The sequence below is a fragment of the Thermobia domestica genome, chromosome 7, assembly GCF_964235325.1.
Source record: "Thermobia domestica chromosome 7, izTheDome1.hap1.1, whole genome shotgun sequence".
NCBI classification, from domain to species: Eukaryota; Metazoa; Arthropoda; class Insecta; order Zygentoma; family Lepismatidae; genus Thermobia; species Thermobia domestica.
The window spans coordinates 186,673,688-186,701,481 of record NC_137460.1 but is presented as its reverse complement, the minus strand read 5'-3'; the positions used below and the strand labels follow the sequence as shown (position 1 = coordinate 186,701,481).

The following is a 27,794-nucleotide window of genomic DNA, read 5'->3' as shown; positions in this document are numbered from 1 at the left end:
TTCACTCCGGCCCGACGCATCCGGAGTTCCATTCCGGTTTGTGCCGGGGATGTGTCGAGCCCACATTCACTCACGCGTCTCCTTCCGGGGCACGCGGAATACCAGCGTTCCAGGAGATGACCTCCGGTCCGAAAAGAAAGACACAAACACCCAATTCACACACTCCGTTTCTTTCTCTTTCAAATCTGTTGATTCCTTATTGGTTCCTATTTGCTAAATTCCTTTCCTCATATTGTTTTTTACTCCGTTGGGAAAAATCAGTGGTTATTTTATTTACTACTTTGAAGTCTCTTTCATCGGAGATAACATCTTCCATTCTTCTTGTTCTTATGATATTTCTGTCGTTTATTCGATCCTCAAGTAGAGGGCACCACAATATGTAATGTTCCGGTGTGCCAAATTCGCCACAATCACAGTTTCCGTCTTGTTTTAGGCCATAGGGGCCATGTCCCATGAGAAAGTGGACAAGACCAGCAGATGGATCAAAGTGGTGCCATTTAAGTCTTTCTCTTATGTTTGGGATTAAGCTATATGTTCTTCTTGCCTTTTCTGAATTATTCCAATCTCTTTGCCACTTGTCTAATATTGCTTTTTCTACATCTTGTATGTTATCCACCTCTATCCCAATTAAGTCGTTTACTCTATTTTTATCCCCTTTTTTGAGCCAGTATGTTGCCGCCCGTTGAATTATTAATAAATGCATCGGCTTTAACCCCATCAGTACAGCTAACGCATTGTGGGGAGTGGTACCAAAAGCCCCGCTTAATCTGATCATTATATTTCTTTGAGGTCTTTCTACTTTCTGTTTTAACGTGTTATTTTCTAACAATCTGTGGGCCCACACGCTAGCAGCATAGTTCATGGTTGCCCCTAGAATTGAGTCATGATAAAATTTTATTACTTTACGTGGGAGCTTGTATTTGTTACTTGCAATATTTATAAGTTTGTTAGTAACCTTATGACCTTTATCAATAATATAGTTTATGTGTTGTCCAAAATTTAATTTATCATCAATTTGAATGCCAAGGTATTTAAATTCATTAACTTTTTCTATTTTTTCTTCTCCAATTTTGATAATTGGATCCCTTACCAATTTTGTTCCGAACATCATAAATTTAGTTTTTTTCTTTGATAATTTTAGTTTACACTGTAAACTCCAGTCTTGCAATATCCTTATTATTTCTTTCGAGTTCTCTTCTATTTCTCTTCTTGTGTTTGCCGAGGTTATTACTGCAAGATCATCTGCGAAGGCTATTACCCGATCTATGCATTTGTTTTTATTTAATGCTTCCAGACATGGCTGAAATTCAATATCCCACATTAATGGGCCTAAAATAGATCCCTGTGGGCATCCTTTTTGGGTATTAATAATTATATCTCCGTTCTCTTCTTTTATTATTATGTTTCTATTTTGAAAATAATCTTTTATTGTATTTACTAAATATTCTGGTATTTTTAGATCTTTTAGTCTTCTTACTAGCGACGGAATTCACAGATTGTCGAAAGCCCCTTCTATATCTACGAACAATGTTAATACATATTTTTTTGCGCTCCTGCACTCTATGATTTTCTCCACGAAAGCGTTGAGAGCGTCCTCAGTTGATTTCCCACTTCTGAAGCCGTATTGCAGATTATCTTCTTCAATGTTTCTATATTTGTTTAATCTGGAAGCTATTGTTTTTTCATAAATTTTTGAAATGTTCCTGAGGAGGCATATCGGTCTGTAGGAGCTCACATCTGTTGGGTCTCTATCCTTACCCTTCATTAGAATTATTAACTTTGATTCCTTCCAAGAGAGCGGAAACTTCCGTTTCCTTAGTAGAGTATTACATAGTTTAACTAAGTAAGGTATCCATATTTCTTTTTTCTTCTTGTAAATTTCATTTTTTATTCCGTCCAAACCTGGGGCCTTTCCTGATTTCAGTTTCTTAATTATGTGTTCCATCTCTTCATTTTTACTAAGTCTATATGTTCTTCATTTTCTTTTGGAATAATTTGACTATATTCTTCCCTTAATTTCTGTTGTTGATCTGTTTCTTCATTTATATTATCTCTTGGGAAGAATTTACTTGACAGTTTTTGTATAGTTTCCTCCCTTGTTTTTGTGAAAGAATTATCTTCATTCTTTAGTGTTGTCAGCGTTATATTGTTAATTTTCTGCATAATTAGTTTGTAAGGAAGCCCCCATGGATCCAATTCTATATTATTTTTAAGAAAAGTTTCCCAGCTGTTCTTTTTGGCGATTAATAGTTTTTCTGTGTATTTTTGTTTTGCTAGCCTATAGTTCTCTAATCTTCTTTCCTTAAGTATGGGAATTAATGTGGATTGGTAACTCTTTCTTTTTGCTTTTGTTATTTTCTTTAATCTTTCTAGTTTTGGAGACCAAAAGTCGTTATATTTTTTCTTTGATTTGCCTTCTAAAATTGATTTCTCTAGAGAGATCTTAGTTTTATTTGGGGATGGAAATACTGCTTGTATGACTACTACTATGTTCTTGGTCACATGTCCTCCTCTCGTAGGTATCAGGTTACCTGCATACATTTTTTCATTTTCTGCCTTTTCCGGCGTTTTTGTGGTAAGTTTATTATTCAGCACAGCTTCACCCGGTCACTGGTTGGTACATATATTATAAGTAGCAGGTAAACAAGGCATTTCTGCACGGAGTGACTATCACCACGATAATTAGTGATAAACAATTAGTCGAGGTAATAATTTTCATAAATATCTAGCTATCACGGTTCACGTATGTCCCTTGTTAGGACTTTAAATCCATATGAAATATTCTTCCTTTTGCTGTTTTTTTTTTTCTCTGTGAATTCAATATTGTTTCCTAAAGTGGTATGTTATTTACCATTTTAATTAGAGTGATAATGACGTTAAAACCTACTCTAGAAACACTGAGTCTACATCAAGAAGTACTAAATTGAGTGTCTACGCCCATAAATAAATTTTACGATACTTAAGATAAAGAGATTTTGTTTATTTAATAAAAATGTCAAATTCAATTTCTACTTTCAAGCATCAATAGGAAAGAAGAAAGTATGGTGTTCGTGAAAAAAAATAATCAAATTCGAGATTTCATCAAATTTACAAGTTCGATGGCCCCTACATACCAAAGAAGTTTTATTTCTGTTCATCCGATCGTTCTCTCATTCGAACGTCCGGGGTTTATATAAAGGCAACCAAGTAAGGTTCTGCCGATTTTTGCGGAGGTCTGTGTTCAATTGGCACTCACACCGCGAATTTAATGCGAATGGAGATAAGGCGAAGGTCAGTTGTCGGTGTGGATATATTCAACATACTACCTGGTTATGGCAGTTCAGTTACACCGCGACCTTGGGTAAAGACAGAGTGAACATGGGATTTCCACTCAGCGTCATAAAAGCGTGTATGCTGTACGAGTTCAAACTAGGGTCAAAGCCGCGGAAGATATGCCAGGCCGTTGGTGAGGATGTCATGACTACGCAGACAGTGTAGCAGTGGTTTAACAAGTTTAAGGACGGTGGCGATACACTCGAAGACGCACCACGTACCGGAAGACCAACACATGTACAAAATGAAGATCTTCAGGCAGAAATTGAGGCGAACAGTGGCCAGACATGTAAGGAACTGGGACTCCAATTTAGTGTGAATGGAGAAACCATGCGGCAGCATCTCCATCAGCTTGGGAAACACTACAAGTTGGGTCCATGGTTCCCACATGATTTGACTCCGGGCCAGAAGGCAACGCAAGCAGACACATGTATTTCTTTGCTGTCTCGCCTTAAGAAGAAGCCATTTCTGGACAGTGTTAAGGCTGTTGCTACCTCTTTGTCAAGTCGAGTTTTCCCCTATCTAATAACATTGGAACTTTTTTCGAATTTTTCTCAATAAGCAATGAACAAATCCCTACAAAAATTTGCATGGAGTCAGGTCAATAATAAAGGATTCCTTATATGAGCTTATAATTTTAATAAAAGCCTCCAATTAAGTTATTCATTCCCCCCTTTTTTTTTCATGTGAAGATTTGCAACAGTGCAATCTCTCTTTCTTCCTGTTTGTGTTAGCAGCGTGCGAGAAATTCGGGCTAGCCATTTAAAACAGGTTTTAAAACTCCGTACATAACGCATCTGCGGAATGAATGTTTCTAGCCCTGTCGCGTTTTTCGAAGACAGATTTATGGCACTCAGGAAGGGTGGGCGCTCTTTATTTTCTTTGCTGAACCTATTGCTTTTAGTATATTCGTCCAGTCTTATTGGAAGTTTTTGTGGTTAGTTTCAGCCCTAGCAAGGTGCCTCTTGCATCTCATGTATTTCAAAGTCTTAGATTTAGTGATTGGTTATACAAATATAAATTAACAGACGGCTGTGATACCAGATCAATCTCCTGTGTGAAATAATAATAATAATAATAATAATAATAATAATAATAATAATAATAATAATAATAATAATAATAATAATAATAATAATAATATATTATTATTATTATTATTATTATTATTATTATTATTATTATTATTATTATTATTATTATTATTATTATTATTATAGGGAATCCGTGGAACAAGAGCCTGTAAGGAGCAGGGAATCTCGGTGCGGCTTTGACATTAGTAACCTAAATGTCACTAGTTAAAATGTGAGGTCATCACATCGGTTCTCCCTTGCCGATAATGCTCGTTTTCCTGCCGCCTTTAGCGTGGGAGATTTTTATTCGATTCCCGGCGGGAGCTCATGTGGTTCGGAATCCACGTTAATCAGTAGTCTCGTTTCATATAGCCTCGCTGCTAAAAGGGGCGTTAAAATCAATTCATTATTTCCGTGCCGATACCAGCTGGGTTTTCACATTGAATACACTAGCGCTCTTTCACTTTTGTAACCTCACGGAAACAGGTAAACCAGTTAAGGTAGCATTTTGGACTTATAATTATAATTATAATTATAATATGTATCGCTTTAACAACTTTGAATACTATTATAGAATTTTTATGCTAAATAGTAATCTTTTTTTTTTTTTTTACCACATGCGAAGAAAATTTAGAAATAAACCTTTTGTTACACAAATTTGTTCTTAGCTTGAATGCTGTCGAATTCTATTCCTAGCGATGACAATTTTTTCGGTATTGATTCAGTATCGCGAATCAATTGGGAAATTGAGGAACTGACCACACATTACCCTTCTTACAGAGCGCATTTGTAGGAGAAAGTGAACTGTAATATCAGGGATTCTTTTATTACACAAGAAAGACATCTATACATAATGAAATAGGTACTTTTAATGTAGATACAAATATCATTTGCTATTACAGTATTATAACTTTTCGAAATATGAATAGGAATTTATTTCTTGGTTACAGGATATAGTGTAACCTGATAATAGTAACCTTGAAACTTACGCATTCTACACATGGAATATTTATTTCCAAACGGTGGAAGTGAATTTTCATATATGGCTACAACACATACAGTATTATACAAATAGTACAACATATATTATTAACAGAATAATTTTAATTTTATACATTATCTTTTGATGCTTTATTTTAAAATACAGGCCTTACTTTTTATTGAAGTACACCCGTTTGTCAATGTCATACTTATTCAACTAAAACATTTTCGCATGAGTATAAAAATATGTGATGGAATACTGTTTCATCAAGCTACCACATTAATGAAATTCGAGTCGAGACAAAAAATATACAACTTAAAATATACACACACATCAGCGAGAACATTATGACTATTTACCTAATTGTCAGTATGTCCACCTTTGGCACGGATAACAATGGCAACACGTCTTGGTATGGACGCAATGATCCTTGGTAGATCGCTGGAGAGAGTTGGTACCACATATGCACACAGGTCACCTGATTCCCGTAAATTCCGATGCGCTCTGACGTCACGTTCAATCACATCCCAGATGTGTTCGATTGGGTCCAGATCCGGCGAGTTGGGCGGCTAGCACGTTACTTGGAACTCGCTCCTGTGATCTTCGAACCACTCTATCCCACTCCCGACCTTGTGGCATGGTGCATTATCTTGTCGAAAAATACCACTACCGTTGGGAAACATGGTCGTCATGAAGGGGTGTACGTAGTCTGCAAACAGTGTGACGCCTGGGTCGTTGTGGTGCCTTGCTCGAGCTCCACTAGACACATAGATGCTCCCAGAAATTGGTTTCAAAACTGTTTCTGAGTGAATACTTTCTTCAAAATAATATTACAAATTATAGAAAGATTTTCGAGACATTAGAGTCGAGTTGAGATTTTTACGAGCAGTCTCGACTCGACTAGTGTCTCGAACCGAAAATTCGAGTCGAGAAATAAGTTTTTCTCGACTCGTCTCGAATTTTACAAAGTGTGTCTCGACTCGAATTCGAGTCGAGATTCGAGACATGTCAAGATAGATAGATAAAATCAATTTACACCGTAACATGTAATGCATGTCTTGATCAATGAGAAAATGAAACTTCTACAAAATTGAGGTCAAGTTGGGCAAATGGCCAATTTTAGGGTTAAAATATTCTGAAATGTCAAAATGTGAGCATACTTCTACGTGTACTCCCATTCTTACCTGGGTAATATGCGGAAAGCTTATACTAAACACAATAGTAAGAAGTAGAGTCCCGGTGTGACTAGATTTAGCCATGTTCAAGACAACGAAACAATTTGGTCAGGAAATGTATGTGGATGGAAATTTTAACTCTCAAAATGCGGACATGTGTGTAAAAATGCTAATGTATGGTAACCTTACCCAACGTACTTTAAGATGTGGGCAAATTAACAGTTTTATTTCTGTAATATGAAATATGTGGTAGTTTCCATTAAGTTTCTTGGAGTTTAATTAGTATAAAAGTGCGGAACATTTTTTTTTTTTTTTTTTTTGCTTTTAAAATAGTATACGAAGTTGTGACTATAACTGCAAAGGCAGTTATTTATACATATGCAGTAATTTATATTATGCATGAAATATGATAATAATGCATTTGAAATTTGTTTCAGGTGGAAAGAAAGGACAAAGAACAGTTACCGGATACAGATATAGTGATTATACATAAAAATCTGCTCCTAGAAACGCTTTAATAAATAACGTTGTTCAATATAGATTTTCTAATGGAGTTATGAATAACCATTTTTGGACAATTTTAGAGTGCTAAACACGAAAATAGCACTGAAAAAGCGAGATTAGTTTTTGTTTTGAATTGTCGCGGAGAAAAGGGTGAATCAAAAATTACACTATTCTCCAAACTTTAGTAGGTATTGTGTAACAGAGACATAAGCAGACATTATTGGATAAGGGTGCTGAAGACGAACATGGCAAAGGGGTTTCTTGTTTTGATGTTACAGAGAAAAAGGAGGAAATGGAAATAATGGAAGGTTTATGTATTTTTCCGACTTTCATGTGGGAACTTCACAAATTCTGCACATTTTTCAAAGCCACGCATATTATGGTCTTTGTATTATTTTTATATGTTTTGTATGCCACTTTATTCAAAAAAGTTATAATAATAATAATAAAGTGATTTTCGCTTTCGTATACACTAAAAGTATCTTTTTTCAATAGAGATAGTTCGCTTCTAATTGCTTACAACTGTTTATCCATGAACGGGGCAAAAGCTAATGTAAAAGAAGAATGGATTTGTTCTCATTGTTTTTATTTCTTTTTTCTGCTTTCAGCAAAGAAAACGTACTCCAACGCCTCCTCACTGAAATGCCATAAATATGTCATTCTTGAAAAGGGTCCCCTCGCAGCTGTGGACAATGTTCAACCTCAAAGTAACCCTCCGCAACCTGCTAGAAGAGAGAACCGAGTGTCGTCAATGCGTTGTTGCGAATCTTCACATGATAAAAAAAGGGGGGAATGAATAACTTAATTGGAGGCTTTAAGTAAAATTATAAGCTCATATAAGGAATCCTTTATTATTAACCTGACTCCATGCAAATTTTTGTAGGGATTTGTTCATTGCTTACTGAGAAAAATTCGAAAAAAGTTCCAATGTTATTAGATAGGGAAAAACTCGACTTGACAAAGAGGTAGCAACAGCCTTAACATGTGATGAGAAGTGGGTCCTGTATGAAGCTCCACGGCGCCATCATCATTGGTTAGCATCCCATGAACCGGTTCTAAAACAGTCGAAACCAGCACTGCACCAGAAAAGAAGGTCCTCCTGTGTGTTTGGTGGACTGCTCGCGGCATCGTGCATCAGGAACTGCTACGAGCTGGTCAGATCATCAATGCAACTGTGTGTTGTCAGCAGTTGAGCCGTGTACAAGAAAACTCAAAACTCTTTAGCCAACACTTCTGAATCGCAAAGGGGTCCTCCTGTTACAGGACAACGGTAAGTCCCATGTGACTAGGATGTGTTCTAACTCACGATATCCCGCCCGGTGGCACATGCAATTTTGGGATTCGTCTAGTTACAACATCAAATGCAAACACAATTGTGTCGTTCGGATCTCAGCGGAGCCAGTTCGTTACTTTCCCTTGTGAGTGGAATCGAATTGTGGTCAGGAATGTAGCCAGCATGTTTTTCTTTGAGGGGTCCATGACTTTCTAAAACGGGCCAGAGTAAAAGTGAACTGAAAATCGTGTTTCAGAATAAGAAAATATGAATAATTTACCAAGCATAGACTACATATTACAATTATTATTATTATTTGTACTTAAACATGGGTTTTGTTTGACACTGCAACATTAGAATCACATTTTGCGGGAAATGCCAATAAACTATTCATAGGAAAAGAGAAAATATTTTAAAAAATAAATTTCTTTGACTTCGCCTTTGTTTGTAAATAAAAGGTACGAACCACCGCATTAAACTTTCTGGCTCTAATTTCTTAAACTAAATCGCAGAATACTGCAGTTGTTAGTAAAATATTCATGAAATACAAACAAAACTAATTTAGGAAAACTTCGAAGAAAAATCATGATCAAAAGAAAAATATCGTTTGTGGGTTTTTTAATGAAAAATGACTATCATGCATTAGGGTTATTTATGAAACATTTAATGAAATATCAACTAAGTCGGATGAGGCGTATTTGAGGAAATAATAATAATAATAATAATAATAATAATAATAATAATAATAATAATAATAATAATAATAATAATAAAGCTACACCTATAAACATTTTTCGTGAGAATAATTGGCGCAATATTATAGAGTTGTTAATGACATATGAACCAAATCGTCTGAGTCGTTCTTTTTAAGAAAAATTCACCTTCAGAAACAACCTATTCCTTGTGAATTTCTTCAGAGCAAATGAGATATGCCATATATTGTTAGTTTTGTGTTAATTTTTAGTTTAGCATTCCTTTCAGCAGCGAGGCTATATAAGACGTGGACCTAGTGCTTAACGTGGGTTCCGAACCACATGAAATCCTGCCGGGAATCGAACCTGGGTCTCTCACGCCAAAGGCACATACGCTAACCGTTTAGCCATGAGGGAGCTGCCATATTGTTAGGTTATTAATAAAACATCTATCAGGTTATTAATGAAATATTTATTTACGAAATAGGAACAGAAAGCTTAAAAGAGAAAATAGTACAGAAAACTCATCGTCGAGAATGAATTACCCTTTCTGGATTTTTCTTAGAAAAACGGTTTATGCCATACAGAGTTGTTAGTGGAACATTTTTTCATGAAATATAAACGAAATCATTTGAGCCGTTTCCGAGAAAATCGCAAATTTTAATTTTCACCCTTCAGTAAACCGTCATTTTTAGGGGTAGGAAGGAAATTCAAAAATTGCTTATAGAAAATCTTATAAAAACTAAATTTTAAATTTGGTTTCTATATGTTGAATGGTATGGCTTCTTGGCGAGTGAACTTCTTTATACCGGGAGCTCCTTCGTGGCTAAGCGGTTAGCGCACGCGCCTTTGGCACGGGAGACCCGGGTTCGATTCCCGGCTGGAGCTCATGTGGTTCGGATTCCACGTTAATCAGTAGGTCCACGTCTCATATAGCCTCGCTGCTGAACGGGACGTTAAACTCAAAATCAACTCATTCTTTATACCGGAAAGAATGGACAGACGAACAGACATCCAAAAATCCATTTTTTCCCTACATGCAGAGGCCATGAAATATGTAAATAAACTGAAATCTCGAATTCGATTTTTTCCCAATCGCAATATTCTCTTCTCTCCTATCTCTTCTATCTTCTCTTGAAGTAAAAATGATAAAAAATAAAAACACTCTCAGACAGTTATGCAATAGTATAGTTATCTAATAAAAAACAACTGTGTGCATCCAGTTAAGTAAATAAGATTAATCGAGTTGAGATTAATTAATATCAATGGTATACCCAGCGCCCTGACAGCTGAAGCGTTCACTCTTGTAGTACAGTGATACTAAAATGGATTCTGCTCTTATGTAGTATGTTCCGTTTGTGACTCTTTCTATAGACATATTACTACTATTTTTCTAGATAATTTTTCACGAAAAACAAGCTTTACACGGAAATCTGTAAAGAAAAACTTGCTTTCCATAAGCTTTATTTTTTAACACTACACAAGATTTCAGCAGATTAGTTACATATTATATTCTTACTCTTTTTCAACTCTTTTTCGTTACCATAGGCTTCAACATTTACCATCTGTGTCTACAAAATAGAAAGTATTAAAAAAGAAACTGGATGTATAGATTTTATTATTTTTATTATTTAGCTCCGGTTTAGCCGCATTGAGAGCGTGCGCAACCTCGGTGTGCATGGTCCTTGGTCCTATTCTCCCTGGAAGTACTAAAATAATTCTAATACTGAATCAGCATCATGTGGCAATTGGGGAACTAGCCCACCTAAGAGGTTTCAAACTCCGATCCAGAAAACCAGAAATAATAGCGCTTCGGAACCGATGCGCTTGGCACTCATCACCCAGTTGAATGTAAACCGCTAGCTAGTCATATAATCTTTCATGTATGTAGTATCACCAGGAAGTTTAATTTATTAGGCCAACTTATTACTAAATTCCATCATTATTTTAATGTTGTGTAGCTAAAAGAACATAAATTCTTTTTTATCTGTCTCACCTGTAATTTACCTCACCACTGTTCACTGAAATAAAACACTAAACTTGGAGTCACTAGATCTCATGAAGAACTCTGGCCGACCATGCGACCCACATTTTAGCCGGTGTCGCCAAATAATGCTTGGTGTTGGTAATCGCATTTCTTCGTCACAGTAATTGCTCTTCATGATATATTTCTTGCTTTTCCACTGATCGGTATTGCACTAATTATTGAATTTGGTAAGTTTGTAATTACAACAATGTATTAACGCGATTTAAATTTTCTTCCTTTTATATCTACACTATTATATAAAAGTGAATCACTTATCAACATAAAAGCCATACTGTAGCTAGAAACATTAAATTTGGACAGGAAACTCCCTTGGCATGAAGAAAGTAATAAGATTGAACTTTTTAAATACACATCCTAAAGAAGGTTAGTGTGCCTCAAATCTTTTTTCTTTTCTTTTTTTTAAAGAATGAAGTATCACACATTAGGAAGATAAAAGCTGATATGAGTCGTCCAGTTCAAAACGGCTCTTGTCCATTTACAGCAAATCCCAGAAAACTTAAAGAAAATGTAGCATCTGCATGTTTTGTAGAACTCGGAATACTTTAGTGTGTTCATGTGAAAAACTTGAACATCCTCAAATATTTCCATTCTACAAAAAGCATCAATCCTACAATTTTTTAAAATCTTTTTTCTGGGATTTGATAAAATGAATAAGAGTCATTTTGGAATCGGACGACTCATTTATAAGCTTCTCATTAAAAATAAATGAACTTATATTTAACCGTTTTTCGAAAATTCCACTCGTATATAGGGATAAAAGAGTAATTTCTATCTTATAAAAGAGTAATTTCTATTTCTATCTTATCTTAGGGTAAAGTAATTTTGACCTTTATTCTGAAATTGACAAATGTGAGGATTCACTCTACTTAGAGGAATCTAATTCGGCCTTTAAACTCTTAATTAAATATAACGGAACACACGTTTCGCTAATTCAGCTTCAGATGGGGAAATTGCACAATTTCCATTAGATTCAAATGTCCGCTTCTTTATACGCAAAAACTTTATGTGAGTATTCATTAAAGCTGGGAGTAAGAAGTCTGCGCATTAACTCCTAACTGAAATTAATCAAAAATATGTTTCAGTTTTTCCAAAATTTCTGCTCCTAAAGGAGACAATTTCCAGTATTAAAATTTTCGCTTATGTATTTAGCAAACACTTAATGCGAGTATTCACTTAAGTTGGGAGCGGTGAAATTCGATATATATAAACAAATAATAAAAAAAATAGTCAACTCGTGTTGCAGAGTTTTCGACACTTCCACTTAAAAAGAAAGGGAAAACTTTTACAATATTTAAGTTTTAGGTTTCATATTCATTAAAACTTATTCTTTCTGCATGACGAATGGGCGCTTCTATTTGTTGTATTATATTTACTCGTCATTTGCTTTAGCAAACATGTTTAAAAAAGCTTTAACTGTCGAACTCCATTTGGGAAGGCCAGGAAACCGTTAGGAAGCCGGGTTCCCATTTTATCTCCCGTGATTCCCCATTTGTTCATTTACCCTAACTGCGAATATTCAGATTTGTAGTAAGCTATCCTAACCATTAGACCGCTGCCATTTCGCCCTGAATATGTTGTCATTGATGGTATTACTGAATCTAATTTTGTCTCTTCCTCTTATGTTGTTGTCAGTTTGTACAGTATTATTGCATTTACAGCTTGTGCCACTATTGCGTGATGCATTCTAGACTTTCATTAGCTCTTTGCACTAAACTACAAATTTGTCTAACTTAATTCTCACATTCTCTATACTAGTCGGTATTCTCACATTCTCTATACCAGTCGGTATCGGAAATATATTGCAAGGATCCCCACATCACAACAGACGCACGTGTCAACTCAACACGTTCTATTATTTATAAACAACATAGCAGACAGCAAGCCAACGCAGAGGAACACCGAGGAACGCCGAAAGATGACGGACCTCACGGAAGAACCCGAAGAGGACAAATGAAACGAGGAACACCGAGGGACCCAGCATCAGTCGTCCAAGTGATCAAATCACCTACACCACCCTGAGGTCGCACTGGACTAGGGGTACACCCATCCTTCCCGAGGTCGCACTGGAGTAGAGATCCTCTCAACAACAAAGCCTTGCTAAGCTGCCTTGAGCTGAGGGGGCTATCCTTCCAAACTCACCGAACCGGCAGGTGCCTTGGAGACTGCTTTGAGAGAAGGGACACCGTGCAAAACACCTATACTCCTCTACTTGGACATTAACGAGGAAACAGCATTATTCTCTATGTAATCAAAGACGTTTTGTATTTATCAAATTTTATAATAAAATTGGTGAAGGGATAAAATGTCGGACCATTATTGACTCTACCAAAATCATTACATGGTGATAGGCACCGGAGTTTTGTACGGGACGCTCTTTTTATTAACTTTTTTAAAAGGCACAAGGTCAGTATTAGAATCTATTTTATCTAAGTTTTACTATCAAAATTCTAAATTTAATTATCAAATTTTTCTCTCTTTTTTTTCCTTAAGTGCGATTTATGCCGGAAACTAGATCGGGTAAACAGACACATAGATCAGAAGAGAATAACACAAATATGACTGAGGGTGCATCCAATTTATCCTTTAATATGCCACACTTAACGAAGTATGCGGGACACATGCACGAGGATCTGGACAGGTTTTTCATGATATTCGACCATATGGCAGCAATGCAGGCATGGTCACCGGCTAAGAAAAAGGAAATTTTACCAATATATTTACAACACACGGCATTAGATCTCGTATTACAGCTTAAAAATCAAAATCAATTTGATACAATGACTTATGACAATCTAAAATCTAAGTTAGTAGCTTTATGTAGACCAAAGGTCCCATCGCATAAAGCAGAGCAGGAATTATTCGAGGTACAACAAGGATTGGACGAGCCAACAGACTCGTACTTTTTACGTAAACTTCGAGTAATAAGGCAGTTATTACCGGAAGCGACTGAAGAACAAAAGATCCACCATTTATCTTTGGGTTTCCAGAGGGATTTCCTTAATAAGATAGCATTAGAAAGGTTTGCAACGGTAGAAGCGCTACAGAATAAATTAAACAGTAATGACCTTAATGGAAGCAGCTAATGACCTTTCAAGGAAAAGAGAACACGCAGAGCTATCACAAAAATTACATATGTTATACGGCCAGAATAATATACCTAACCTGCATAATACATTCTATGGCCTATCAACCGAGCCAAAGTCAATATATCCTGCACAACAGTTATACCATCATACCTATCCTGTGCAGATGCAACCTGTTACAACACCAATGAACAGCTATATACCAGGATATCAACAACAAAATATTCTTCTATGGCAATTCTTCAACCCAACCCTCTAGAAACTCAAACCTCAAGCCAGGAACCTAAGACCGTTCCCCACCAAGAGCAAAATCCTTCACAAAGTGACCTCTCTACCTAGGCCAATAAAATGGCAGAATTGTCGCTGACCTTCAGAAAGCGATAATTGATACAGGGAGTACTGTTTCTCTATGGCCAGCCCAAATCGTTCCCCTGGGACAAATATAATTCCATTTCAGACAATAATAAAAGGAATTTCAGGCAATAATATTCATTTGAACCAAATAACATTAATAAAATTTAAAATAGGTCAGACAACATTCACTCATTACTTTAGAGTAATTGACAAGACAATGCCAATAATAATAGGAATCGATTTTCTCCAACGTTCGCATTCCACAATTGATTTAAACAAGAACACAATCTCGTTTTTTAAACGACCGAGGAAACCGCAGTTACCAGTTCAAAGTACAGAGAATACATTGTCAGCTTTAACGACTCAGATAGTATCACAGACGGATCACAATTGTTTATACCTAACTAAGCAAATAACTTTGCCTCCAAGATCGCATACATATGTACAAGTAGCAGGAAAGAAAAAATAGCTGACAGATAATTCCTATATGTATCATTGCTTCCTGGACTACACGACAAGCACAATTTAAATGCCCTCGATCAAAAGATAGAAACAAGCAAAATGATAATGTTAATTTCAAATCCAAATGGCAAGAGCGTAACTATAAAGAGGAACACGCCAGTGGCGGCTCTTGGGGAAGAGCACGAAATTTCTTTTAACGCCCTAGAAGAACCCGATTGCTTTGAAAAGGCATATCAATTTAAGACGAAAGAGGAAACGGAAGAACGTTTAAAGTACACAAAAACACTTTTCAATAAAGAACTTTTTGACGTCAATCCCGACCTAGACAGAAAGCAAAAGCAAGCGGTTTATGAATTGTTATTTAAATATAGAGACGTTTTTACATATGCACCTGATGATATCGGATATTTTAGGGGATACGTTCATAAAATCAGAATTTCTAAGTCTGCCGTATTCCACGACCGCTCCCGACCTATTCCATTAAATATTAGAAGTCAAGTAGATAAGCAAATTCAAGACCTTATCAAGGCAAACATAATCAGGCCAACTGACAATATTGAATTCTCTTCTCCACTTCTTGTGCTCAAAAAGCCTAATACGAAGGAATTTCGAATAGTTCTCAACCTGCAGAAATGTAACAGTTACACCAAGTATTTGTCGGTGCCATTTCAAGCAACAGAGGACGTTCTAAACTCTATAAAGGGGAAAACTTTCATAACCACTGCCGATCTTTCCAATTCCTACTTCCAAATCTTGTTGCATCCTAAGAGCCGTAAATATATGACTTTTGAGCTCAATCATAATAGAAAATCATACGAATTTTTGAGATGCACAATGGGGGCCAAAACAAGTTCCCAAAGTCTTAGTGTCGCCACGAGAATGATTTTGGAGGGACTACCAGATAGAATTACAAATTTTGCTGACGATCTTGTTACTAGTTCGTATAATTTTCCACAGCACTTGCAGGATTTAGAATTATTATTCCAGAAGCTTAGGAAACACGATTTTCGAGCATCACCCAAGAAGACCCACATTGGTTATCAGGAACTTAATGTATTAGGACACCTTGTTAGTGGGGAATCCATTAAAATATCCCCAAAGATAGCTAAAAAGATACGAAATTTTAAGAGACCGACTACAAACCGGATTCTCAAAAGCTTTATCGGCTTATGTTCATATCTAAGGGCCCACATTAAAGACTTTACGTTAAAAATTGAGCCTTTCCAACAGTTAGTAACATCCAAATCTAAACTTAAATGGACAGAGAATCACGATGTTCTCTTTGAACAATTAAAAGAAAACATACTAGACGCTCCATCACTTGCTCACTTTGACTATTCGCTAGAAATTCGCGTCTATAGCGATTGCAGTCAAACTCAAGCAGGAAGACTACTCGCCTGCTATGACCCAAAAACTGACACTGAGAAGGTGGTTGCTTGTTGTTTCCGGAGGCTAACAAAAAGTGAAGAGAAAGCTAGCATTTGGCAAAAAGAGTTGTACGCTCTCATATACACATTGCGCAAATTTAGCTACTTTCTACTAAATAGAAAATTTAACCTCTACGTAGACGCGAAGTGTATCGCGACGATGAACACCCAGGCGGACAAAGTCGGGAAGTACACAAGATATAAACTATTTCTAGCTGATTATGATTTTGATATACAATATTTGCCTGGATCCAAACACCCAGCAGATATAATCAGTAGGCTAGAACAGACCCATGATATTAAGAAAGAAGGTGAAAAAGAAGAAAATGACGAAGAAAAGGGGGAAGACTACTATGCTTTTAAATCAAATAGCCTTCAAGTTAATACTGTAGAAGCAGGAGATAACGAGCTTTTACCGAATATCGCAAGAGAGCAGCGCAAGGATGAAAATTACAAAGACATCATTTCCGTTTTAGAGGGAAGGGAGCCGGAAAAGATCTCCACAGTCAGATCAGCAAGATTTTTTTGTCTTAAAAACGGCATCTTATATCGAAAACAAAACCATCCCGATTATGGAGTACTACATCTTTTATGCATTCCGAAGTCCCTAGCTAATTTGTGGTTCACAACCTTCCACCGCCAGGCGACCAATCCGCATTTTGGATTTTCAAAATTATACAAGACCGCTATCAAGAAATTTTATATGCCATATCTGAAAAACTATCTTGCTCATAAGATACGCACGTGTACTGATTGCCAACATCTGAAGAAACTAGCACAAAAGAAACAAGCAGAACTCTTACACCACCCGGTGGGAGAGATAGCAACAACATGGATATATAACGAGTTAGGGCCCCTACCAAGCAGAGAAGGAAGAAATAAGTACATACTAGTAGCCACGGAACTAGCCACACGATATGTCATTGCAAAGACAGTAGACGCCATAAACGCGGAAAACATAGAGAAATTTCTGGAACACGATATTATCCTCAAATTTGGAGCTTTTACAACATTATATTGGGACCGACACCCAGTACATGGAGCAACTCGTTTACAAAATTTGGCGCTGAAGTACGATTTCGTCTATAAGTACTCACCCGCATATAATCATGCTTCCATAGGGTTAGTAGAGCAAACTAATAAAATCATACAGAATTGTCTAAAGTTTTTCGTGCAAGAACACCATACGGATTGGAAAAGATGGTTACCGCACGTTATTTTTGGCATCAATACGTACGTACAAGGAGTGACCAAATATTCTGCAAGTTTCTTGTTGTTTGGTTATGAACCCAGGACCCTGCCAGAATGTACGCTAGAATCAAGACAACATATACAAATTGACAGAGATAAACTAGCGGCCATCAGGAAGAAAGTACGAAATAACCTGGAACAGGCACATAACAGACAAAAGCAGTTTTACGATAAGTGCCATAAACAAACAACTTATAATCCAGGGGACCTTGTTTTGGTATGTTATCCCACAAGGAAAATAGGCTTACCCGAACATTTCAGAGTTCACTACGACGGCCCGGCACGCGTCCTGGAGAAGGTTAATTCAAATTTATATCGAGTAGAATTACCATCCAAATTTAAGGACAGAATTCAAGAAATTGCGGTGGACCGTTTAAAACCATTTTACGAAGACCAAACTGAGGGAACACAAGATTAAGAAGAAAAAGGCACAAATCCAAGAAGAAGAATTTAACAAAATTCCTAATACTTACCAGGAAAAGAAGAGGAACTAACACCAGAAGAAACGAAAAAAAAGTGATACACTGACATAAATTCGCACTTCTTTATTTCAACTATAAACTATATCTCATTTTGTTACTTAACTTCATTACAATTTGTGTTTCCGTTCTCTTCGCAAAATGCAAGATCAACATTTTTTCTCTTTCTTTTTTAGTTTCAAAAGTCATTAATCCTTGCAAGGTCGAAATACAATACTTTCTTGTCTTCAACATCTCTTCTTCAATACAAACGTACATGAATGCTTATTACGTCACTTCTCCTTATACAGGATGTTCATAAATCAGACTCTACAACATTATATAGAGTGACCAGAAATTCACATTCTCTATTTTTCCTTTTTTTTTTTTAAAAAAAAGAAGCTATTAAATTCCAAAACTGATTCTTCTCTTTTCATTCGTCCTAGTAATAATTAAATTGTGCCTCGCCTTTCATAATTCCCTTTACACAACTAAATTTAACCAATTAGCTAAACATATCTACACCATTGGAAAACTCAATTCACTGGCGCCTACTACCACAACAAAAGAGACTCCACCGATATGGACTACCCATACCGGATGTGACCGATCCTTAATAAACTGATATATTTATTCACCACAGTGATGACACTTCTACCCACTTTGAGGGAAATGATAAACTGCTTTTGATCCTGCTTAGCTGGGAAGGAACTACAGTGTTATTACCATTATGTGTATATTTCACAAGTTTTTCATAGTGATAGTGGTGTATTATAGAGTTTATAGTGTTTTCTTGTGTCTAAACAGTATCTCAAGTGTGTCAGCGTTGGTGCAGTTACCTTTTACTAATTACAATTATAAACCTTCTTAAAATAATCTTCCAGATTATTTTTTCCAGTGTGGGGGGTGCAAGGATCCCCACATCACAACAGACGCACGTGTCAACTCAACACGTGCTATTATTTATAAACAACATAGCAGACAGCAAGCCAACGCAGAGGAACACCGAGGAACGCCGAAAGATGACGGACCTCACGGAAGGACCCGAAGAGGACAAATGAAAGGAGGAACACCGAGGGACCCAGCATCAGTCGCCCAACTGTTCAAATCACCTACACCACCCTGAGGTCGCACTGGACTAGGGGTACACCCATCCTTCCCGAGATCGCACTGGAGTAGAGATCCTCTCAACAACAAAGCCTTGCTAAGCTGCCTTGAGCTGAGGGGGCTATCCTTCCAAAATCACCGAACCGGCAGGTGCCTTGGAGACTGCCTTGAGAGAAGGGGCACCGTGCAAAACACCTATACTCCTGTACTTGGACATTAACGAGGAAACAGCATTATTCTCTTTGTAATCAAAGACGTTTTGTATTTATCAAATTTTAAAATAAAATTGGTGAAGGGATAAATCTCGGACCATTATTGACTCTTCCAAAATCATTACAACATAACTATATTTACTTGTTTGACAGGGAGTACATGTAGGATAATACTTAACAAAATGCAACTTTATATAAATGTTAAACTCAAAATAATTACACTGGTATACAAATTTTGATCAAGGTCGTGCTTTTGTTGGTTTTTCGTCGGTTTCTTAATGATTTGCACCCGCTGAATACGAGTATGGCAGTTATTTTTCCGTAAGCTTAAAATTTGTGAGGATAAAAGCATATCAGATTTTATTGAAACAGTAACATATTATACAATTGTATCTTATGAGAACATTGAAATACAAGCATAACACAAACATTGTAGTCGTGCTTCTGTTGATTTTTCATTGGTTTCTTAATGATTTGCACCCGCTGAACAAGAATATGGCAGTTATTTTCTCGTAATGTCAAAATTTTAATGATATAACCATGTTAGATTTTACTGAAATAGTAACATATACAATTGTATCTTATAGGAACATTGAACTACAAAATAAGACACACATTTTGGACAACGTTCTGAGTAACAAAAACTTACATAACAATACACAAATACCAAAATATGTGAGTATTACATTTCTTATAAAAATATACGAAAGTATTTGAGATTGGAGGAAAGCGTTCATCAAGTACTGGAATTCCGTGATCAAAATTGAAGGTTAGTGGTTCTTTTTCTTTTGTGGAAAACGTTCACTTTGTCACGGACTAACCCCCAAATATAATCACCCATAATTGCAGAATCCCACCTTCCTTGGTATCTGCTTTCCATTACCTCAATGTCTTTATGGAAACGTACTCCGTATTATTCGCTAACATCTCCTAAATTCTACTTAAAGAAATCCAAGTGTGAATGAAGCATATGCAATTTTAAAGACATTCTACATCCCAATGCTCGATATTGATCAATGAGTGTCTTAACGTTGTGATCAAACGCTTCACTTGGGTTATGCACAAGAAATCCCGTCACCAAATTATGAAAGGCCTCCCAAGCCTTTCTTTCCAACTCCGTCATTTTTTGTTTAAGTGGAGCACCATTAAGCGTGATACGAATTTGAGGCTCTGTGAAAATGCCAGCCAGAACTTTTGCCTCTGATAAAGCTGGAAACATTTGTTTGATACGTGATAGAGCAGGTGAATTGCGATCCAGATGTTTCATAAATTGTTTTGCTAATTCCAGCTTAATATGTAATGTTGGTATGAGAATCTTCTCCCTGGGCACTAATGCTTCATTTATCACATTATGTGTTCCTGGAATAAGCTCCGTTCTTTCAGACCATGCGGTTTGATCATAATGCTGGTTAGTTCCCCGACTGTCCCACAGACATAGAAAGCACGAATATTTAGTATAACCACTTTGGAACCCAAGAAGAAAACCAATAATTTTGAAATCCACACACACGTCCCATTGATGTTCCTCATATTTAATTTTCTCCAACATCAGCTTCACACTTCAATAACTTTCCTTTATGTGAATGGAATATGCAACAGGGATTGAAGGATACTGGTTTCCGTTGTGCAAAATAACAGCCTTCAGACTAGTATTCGAACTGTCCACGAACAGTCGCCATTCCTTTGGTTCATATTGAAAGCCAATTGCCCTAAAAAAAATAAATAAAAAACGATATCTGTACAGTAGCACAATGAATCCTCAACAGCAAGATAAACGGAAAAACGTTGGTGCCTGTTTCTGTACTTAGATATTTTGCAGGAAGGAAGTAGAAAGTTCCACTCTTTGAGTCGTGATGCTAGCAATTCGGACTTATTTTTCGGTAATTGTAGATCTCTAATCAGATCATCTTGTTTCTTTTTGGTTCAGTAAATGAGGTTTCTCACTATCTTCCAAAACGAACGAACTCTCTGAACTGTCGGAATGAGCTGCTTCTTCACTGAAAACCGTTTGGGGTGGAGGTGAGGGAATAGGGAGTTCACTATGCGGAACAGGTGCTCGGGATTGGGTATTGTAGCTGACGTCTGTTCTTGTACAATGAAAGTTCAGTACAATGTTATAGTGCGTCAAGTCGATCATGCAAAAATAACAATCATCACGATGGTTGGTAGGTTCTCTCCACACTCGCGGAATGGCATGACAAACGGCATGCTTTTCCTATTCCCACGCAACCAATGTTCCAACGTCGACCTGCAATTACCACAAGACACATGTGGGATCCATGGCTGATCAAGATCCCAAACCACCATTCCGAAATAAGCTTTATATTCTGCACAAAAGTTTGTACCAGGCACTATCCTATGCTTCACCTGCTTCGGACCAATATAGTATCCACACATATAACAAAAGGAATCCGCACGTAACTTGCACTTCCGACCTGACGACATGTTGCTCAAACACATTAACTACACACTGACATTTAACTACACAACACACACATACACTCAGATAGACTTATACGATAATATAAAATAATTGTAAAAAATATTCAAGCAGCACTTCGCGACCATTTTATTACTACAGCTTAATTATTGCATAGACGCTATTTAATCAATTTACAATTCTGTTATGAATCTTTAGAATCTATATTCTCTGTTTGCTACTCCGAACAATTTATCTTTAATAACAAATGCACTACCACCTAGCGAGCATCGAAATAAATGCACGATAATTGCTCTGCATAAAGCAGTATAGGTAGAAAAAAAACATGCTTATATCACTGAAAATATTGACACTACATAAAAATAAGTGCCGGATTCGTGTTCAGGGAGTCAAAATACATAAAAATGCATCAAGAAATAATAATAAGCAAAATTTTGTTTACCAGTGTTATTAGCTAAATATATAATTTTTGTGATCATATAACTTACTTTACAGTCTGGAAGATGTGGTGTAACCTTTTCTTCACATCAGCTGTCGTGGTACTTATAGTGATATTGAAAGCAAAAATTGAAGCCACTACATACGAAGCCGTTGATGAAGCGACATACAACGAGAGCATCATTGATTTCATGCCAATAGCTAATGGAGCAAACGAAAGTAGAAGTGACAGGTGTAAGTATCAACATTATATTTAAGTTAATAGTTATTACATTATTTTAATCTACGAAGAAATTAGTGTTGCTGAATTTAATGGTTTATACAGTTTTTTGAAACAACTTTTGATTAACACGGGCAGCGATGATTTAAGATTTTCTGCGGGGGGTGGTTGCAATACATTGGGGTGAAAAGTAGTATTACGAAAATATTGGAAATATACATTGAGCTCGATAATATAAAGAAATATATATATGGTGCCTGGAGAAACTTAGTGGTTCTGGGGAGTAGAATTTCCCACCCTTCTGCGCCACCCCTGGAATCATTACTGCATACGATTACACTGGTCGACAGTGAAAAATTTTCTTTCATGAAACAAAGTGTTCCTTATAGTTTTCGAGCTGCTGAAAACGAATCTGATCTTAATTTTGGCTCTGCACCCTCAGATTTTGAAATAATGTCAGTTATAGTAGATTTTGGTTAAAATTTTAAGGAAATCACAGAACTGCAGGTTTGAAGCCTCTCTACTCCTTTCCTAACTATCCCAGAATAACAAATGATACCTCTTTGGAAAGAGTATGGAACACAAATTCCAACGGTAAACATTTAGGGCTCATCGCGCTCAATTTGTAGAAGAAGAAGAAAAAATATTGAAAAACTGGGGAAAACGGTTTAAAAAAAAACAAATTTAGAAAGGTTTGCAACATTGATAGTCACGCTACGCAAACATAAGCTCAGTAACCCATACCCTATACATTCAGGTATGCTATATTAAAAAATCAGAGCTCAAACACAAGGGGAGTAAAATAGTGTGGAAGTAATTTTTAAAAACCGGAAAATTTTAATATTTGAAGAAAGTGAGAAAAGTTTGCAACACTTGCGATACTCACACATAAGCTCAGTAATGAACACGTAATACATTCAGGTAAAATACTCACAAATGTTACCTGAACAGAAGTTTAGAAAATTTTGCTGAATGAAGTTACAATGTATGTAAATTGTCAACGATTGTTTTTAAAAAATTCAGCTTTTTTATGGCAAAAAGAAACATGGTCAGAATTTCTTGAATTACATCCAATATGCCAATGTGTGGGAAAAAGTGACCTATTGAAGCCTGGAAACATTGTATTTTTCCTCTTCCCCAGTCACCACTCTACTGTTGCTCAGTTGTCTGAAGGTTTGAGCCTGGGGCAGGGAGTTTGTACACGTCTTTCTATCGTGTAAGTGTTTTTGTGACTGTCACAATGCCTCGAGATTGTGTTACCCATTCAGATAATTTTTGTTATGTATGTGGAGAATACGTAGTTAAGGCTAAGAGGGAAAAAATAATACTTTTGGCGAAGAAGGCTTACGAACTATATACTTCGACAGCAAAATTGATGAAGATAGGCAGTGGGTACTTAGTACAATATTTAATAAGTGTGGTCGTGGTTGAATAAGAAACGTCAAGGTAAAATGCCATTTGGTGTTCCGAAGATATGGCGTGAGCCAGTCGACCACGTAAGTGACTGCTACTTCTGTGCTGTATACATTCAAGGCATGAAAGGGAAGGACAAAAAATAAATAAACTGACAATATTTCGATTGCAATAAGAAGTGTCAGACACGGTGATAATGTTCCAATTCCTGTACCTCCAGCAACATGGTCTCTGGAAGAGGAGAAAACAAACGTAGCTCCTTCAGAATCGGAGAGCTCAGAGCCAGATTTTGAATTTGAAGAAAGAAACAACCCACATTTTGTAACACAAAGTGATTTAAATGACCTTGTTCGAGATTTGAAACTAACCCAGTGGCAGGCTGAAATTCTTGGATCCAGACTTAAATAATGGAATTTACTTGACGTAAGTGCCACCGTTTGTTCATACAGGAAACAACATGCACCATTCAGAACTTTTTCTTTCAACAGGAAGACACATTTTGTTTTTGTTCTGATGGCAATGCTTTGTTTGCTGCTCTTGGTGCAACACATGTGGCACGGGAGTGGAGACTTTTTATAGACTCCTCAAATAGCAGTCTTAAGGCAGTTTTAACACATAATGACAATATCCTCCCAACTGAACCTATTGCTTATGACACACAGGTGAAAGAAACATATGACATAATGAAACTTATATTAGAAAAAGTTCAGTACGTTCTTAAGTGGCACATTGTTGCCGATTTCAAAGTTATAGCATACTTACAGGACTACAGAATGGATACACGAAACATTGCTGTTTCTTATGCGAATGGGACTCTCGAGCCTGAGATAGTCACTACCAGAGGAAAGAATGACCACGACGCAGTGCAATGCAAGTAGGTGTTAAGAATGTTGCAACCCCTCTCTAGTTAAATCTGAAGATATATATCTCCCTCCACTCAATATAAAACTTGGCCTTATGAAATCTTTTGTGGTTGGAATTGACAAGAGTGGAGCTGGATTTTAGTATTTGACACAAAATCCGAATCTCAGCGCTAACAAAGTGAAAGCTGGTGTGTTTGTCGACACCCAGATAAGAGATCTAATGCGGGATCACAACTTTGATGCAGTGCTTAGCCCTCTTGAGCTGCAGTGTTGGGTATCATTCAAGAGTTTGTGTTCCGGTTTCTTAGGCAAGACAAAGGATGAGAACTACAAAAACACTCGTGGACAACTTGTTGGATAATTACGGAAAGCATGCATACAACATGTCGCTGAAAATTCCCTTTCTACATAGTCATCTAGACTTCTTTCCACCGAATCGGCGACGTAATTGATGAGCATGGCGAAAAGTTTCACCAAAAATAGTAGCAATAGAAAGACGTTACCAAAGTGGATGGAAACCGAATATGCTTGCGGACTATTGTTGAGGATTAGTTAGGGACACCGAAGACACCCACAGGAAGAAGGTCAAACGCAAAACAATGAACTAGGTGAATCATATGTAGTGTTCTTTGATCACATATATATTTCTGTATCACAATGTGAATATTCGTATTGTACATATATTTCTCTGTTTACTCAAGTTAGCCAATTTTTTTCTCGCCTAGTAAACAGCAATCTTAATGACTCTTTCAATATAATGAATGTATTGGATGTGTGTTACTGAGCTTATGTATGAGTATCGCAAGTGTAAGTGTTGGTCAAGCGAAATGAGGATCATGTTGTTCATCCTTAATGATGGCAGTCCTACTCATTTCTTCATTGCCTATGGTATGTATCGATATCTCCATGTGAACCGATGGTCTGTTGACCTCATTGACGTGGAGCATGTATCCTCATCTTTGTGGCAGCTACCATTTTCTGTTATTCGTTGAAGGTCTCCCTGTTTTTTCTGTTTCCTCTCGGACGCTTCAATCTGAAGCGTGCTTCCTGAGCTAAATTTCTTGCGCTCAGTGAGTTCTATTGCTGACACAATCTTCCTGTAGCTTCTGTAGCACAGGCTTTCGAGCAGACTCTTCTCAACGCTGCTCGTGGTTTCATTTCAGAATAAGGTTGCGACGGTCCTCGCCGGCCAGTTCCTTGGTGGTCTATGGAAATCCGTGAGTCTATCCTAGTTCACCGGCGGGCTCTTGATACTTTTAATCGTCATCCAACTGAGAAAATCTTCAGCGATTTCGTGTTCTGCGTGCTCGGGCTCAACGTTCTGTAAAACTCTAGAAGCACCAAGCTTGAAAAAAATGTCTCTTCCCTTAGCTTCCGAACGTCCGTGTCTACTTGATTTATCTGTGACTGGTGTGTTAGAAACTATCCCTTCAGAGGTAGCTAACACTTTGGGCCACCACTTCACGTCTATCTCTGAGTCTGTACACTTCCCAGCAGCGTTTGCTCGTTTTCGGGCAAGATTAGAGCTGAAACCGTTAAACTTTCGCCCCGCAAACAACAAGCAGTAAAATTTCTCTTCAAAGTTTGTTGAGTTTGATTCTTCTGTTCGTGAATCGTCTAATTCTGCACCAGGACCTGAGTGCATCTAATATGAAATGTTGCACAACCTCTCCCACGATACACAGCTTCCATTATTACAATTGTATAATCGCATTTGCTTAGACGAATTTTTCCCACCATCTAGGCATGAAGTTCTAATTCTTCCCATGTTGAAACAGGAAAAGTCGCAACTAGTCTCAGAAGCTACAGCTATCGCTCTTAGAAGCTGCGTCTCTAAGCTGTTTGTAAACATGATAAATACTGCCTGGTGTGGTATTTGGAATTTAATTCGCTCTTGAACAACTTTCAGAGTGGATTTCGAGCTTTCCGAAGCAATCTCGTTCACTTCGAGTGGGAGATTCATGACGTCTTTCTCAACGGAGGACATCTTGTTGCTATTTTTTTTTTTAAATTTACAAAGGGGTTAAATATTTTCTCTCTTGTTACTATTATTATTAGTAATATATTTTCTCTATTGTTACTATTTCTTGTTATTGTTATTTCCATATACTTATTACTTTCTCTTTCTATTTTTATATCTATTTTGCAGCAGTTTTTATATATTTTAATATATTCGTTTTTAAATAGAACAGTCCGTATGTTTCAGCAGTCGTGTTGATCGTAACGGGGACAAATAGCATCAATGTTGACATTCCCATTAAATTCAACCTATCAATCAAGAATATTCCATTCAAAAATGAAATGAAATGAAATCTTTGAGTTTTACGTCCCACGGTTATGCCGGTTAGGCTAAAGGAGACGGTGATTATGAGAAATGAATGAAATGTGGAATGAAGACAGTGGAAGGAAACGGGAGAACCCCGAGAAAACCCACGCGCACAGTGTTTGTCCACCACAAAGTTCACTTGGCGGAGGCTGGGATCGAACCCGTGACCCCAAGCACCAGAGGTGAACGCTCTACCACTGAGCATGCCAATTCATCCTCGCTGCATGTTTTCTCAAGTTCTCACCGTTACCTTTGTTCATTTGTTTGGCTTTAGATAATGTGGTATAGTATTTTTTGTCTGTTGCGAAGGATCTGGTTCCTCATTTCCTTGATTGGCTGATTTGGAGTTTAGGGTTCTGTTCAGAATTCAGGCTGTACGAAACGTGGGACTACAACTTAACATGGGATCTGAGCTACTTAACATAGGGTTAATACCAGAAATAAAACCCGGGTCTGATGTGCAGATAACGCGTACGCTAATCATATAACCCCAAGAGAGAGCGAGGTTTAATTCCAGTAGAAACTCTCGTCTTGATATACACTGCACGGATACGATTTGCTTTCTTTTAATAAACTTCCGTACTTAAAATAGAGGCTCTTGAACGCACCAGCGCTTGATGATTGTTGAAATCTAAGGTTCTAAATATGGTTCTATTAGCACAAGTTTTCACTGCTCCCTTTC

The 27,794-nt window shown here is 37.0% G+C and overlaps 1 protein-coding gene across 1 annotated transcript in view; it reads left to right on the top strand.

Moving 5' to 3' along the window:
* The window catches only part of LOC145690617 (uncharacterized), a 254,426-nt gene that overhangs the window by 38,153 nt on the left and 188,479 nt on the right, over positions 1 to 27,794 (top strand). Inside the window, exon 2 of the mRNA XM_081765680.1 lies at positions 22,348 to 22,524. Within this exon, the coding sequence (XP_081621806.1) occupies positions 22,356 to 22,524 (169 nt within the window). The 5' untranslated portion in view covers positions 22,348 to 22,355. The remainder of the gene's footprint in view (positions 1 to 22,347; positions 22,525 to 27,794) is intronic.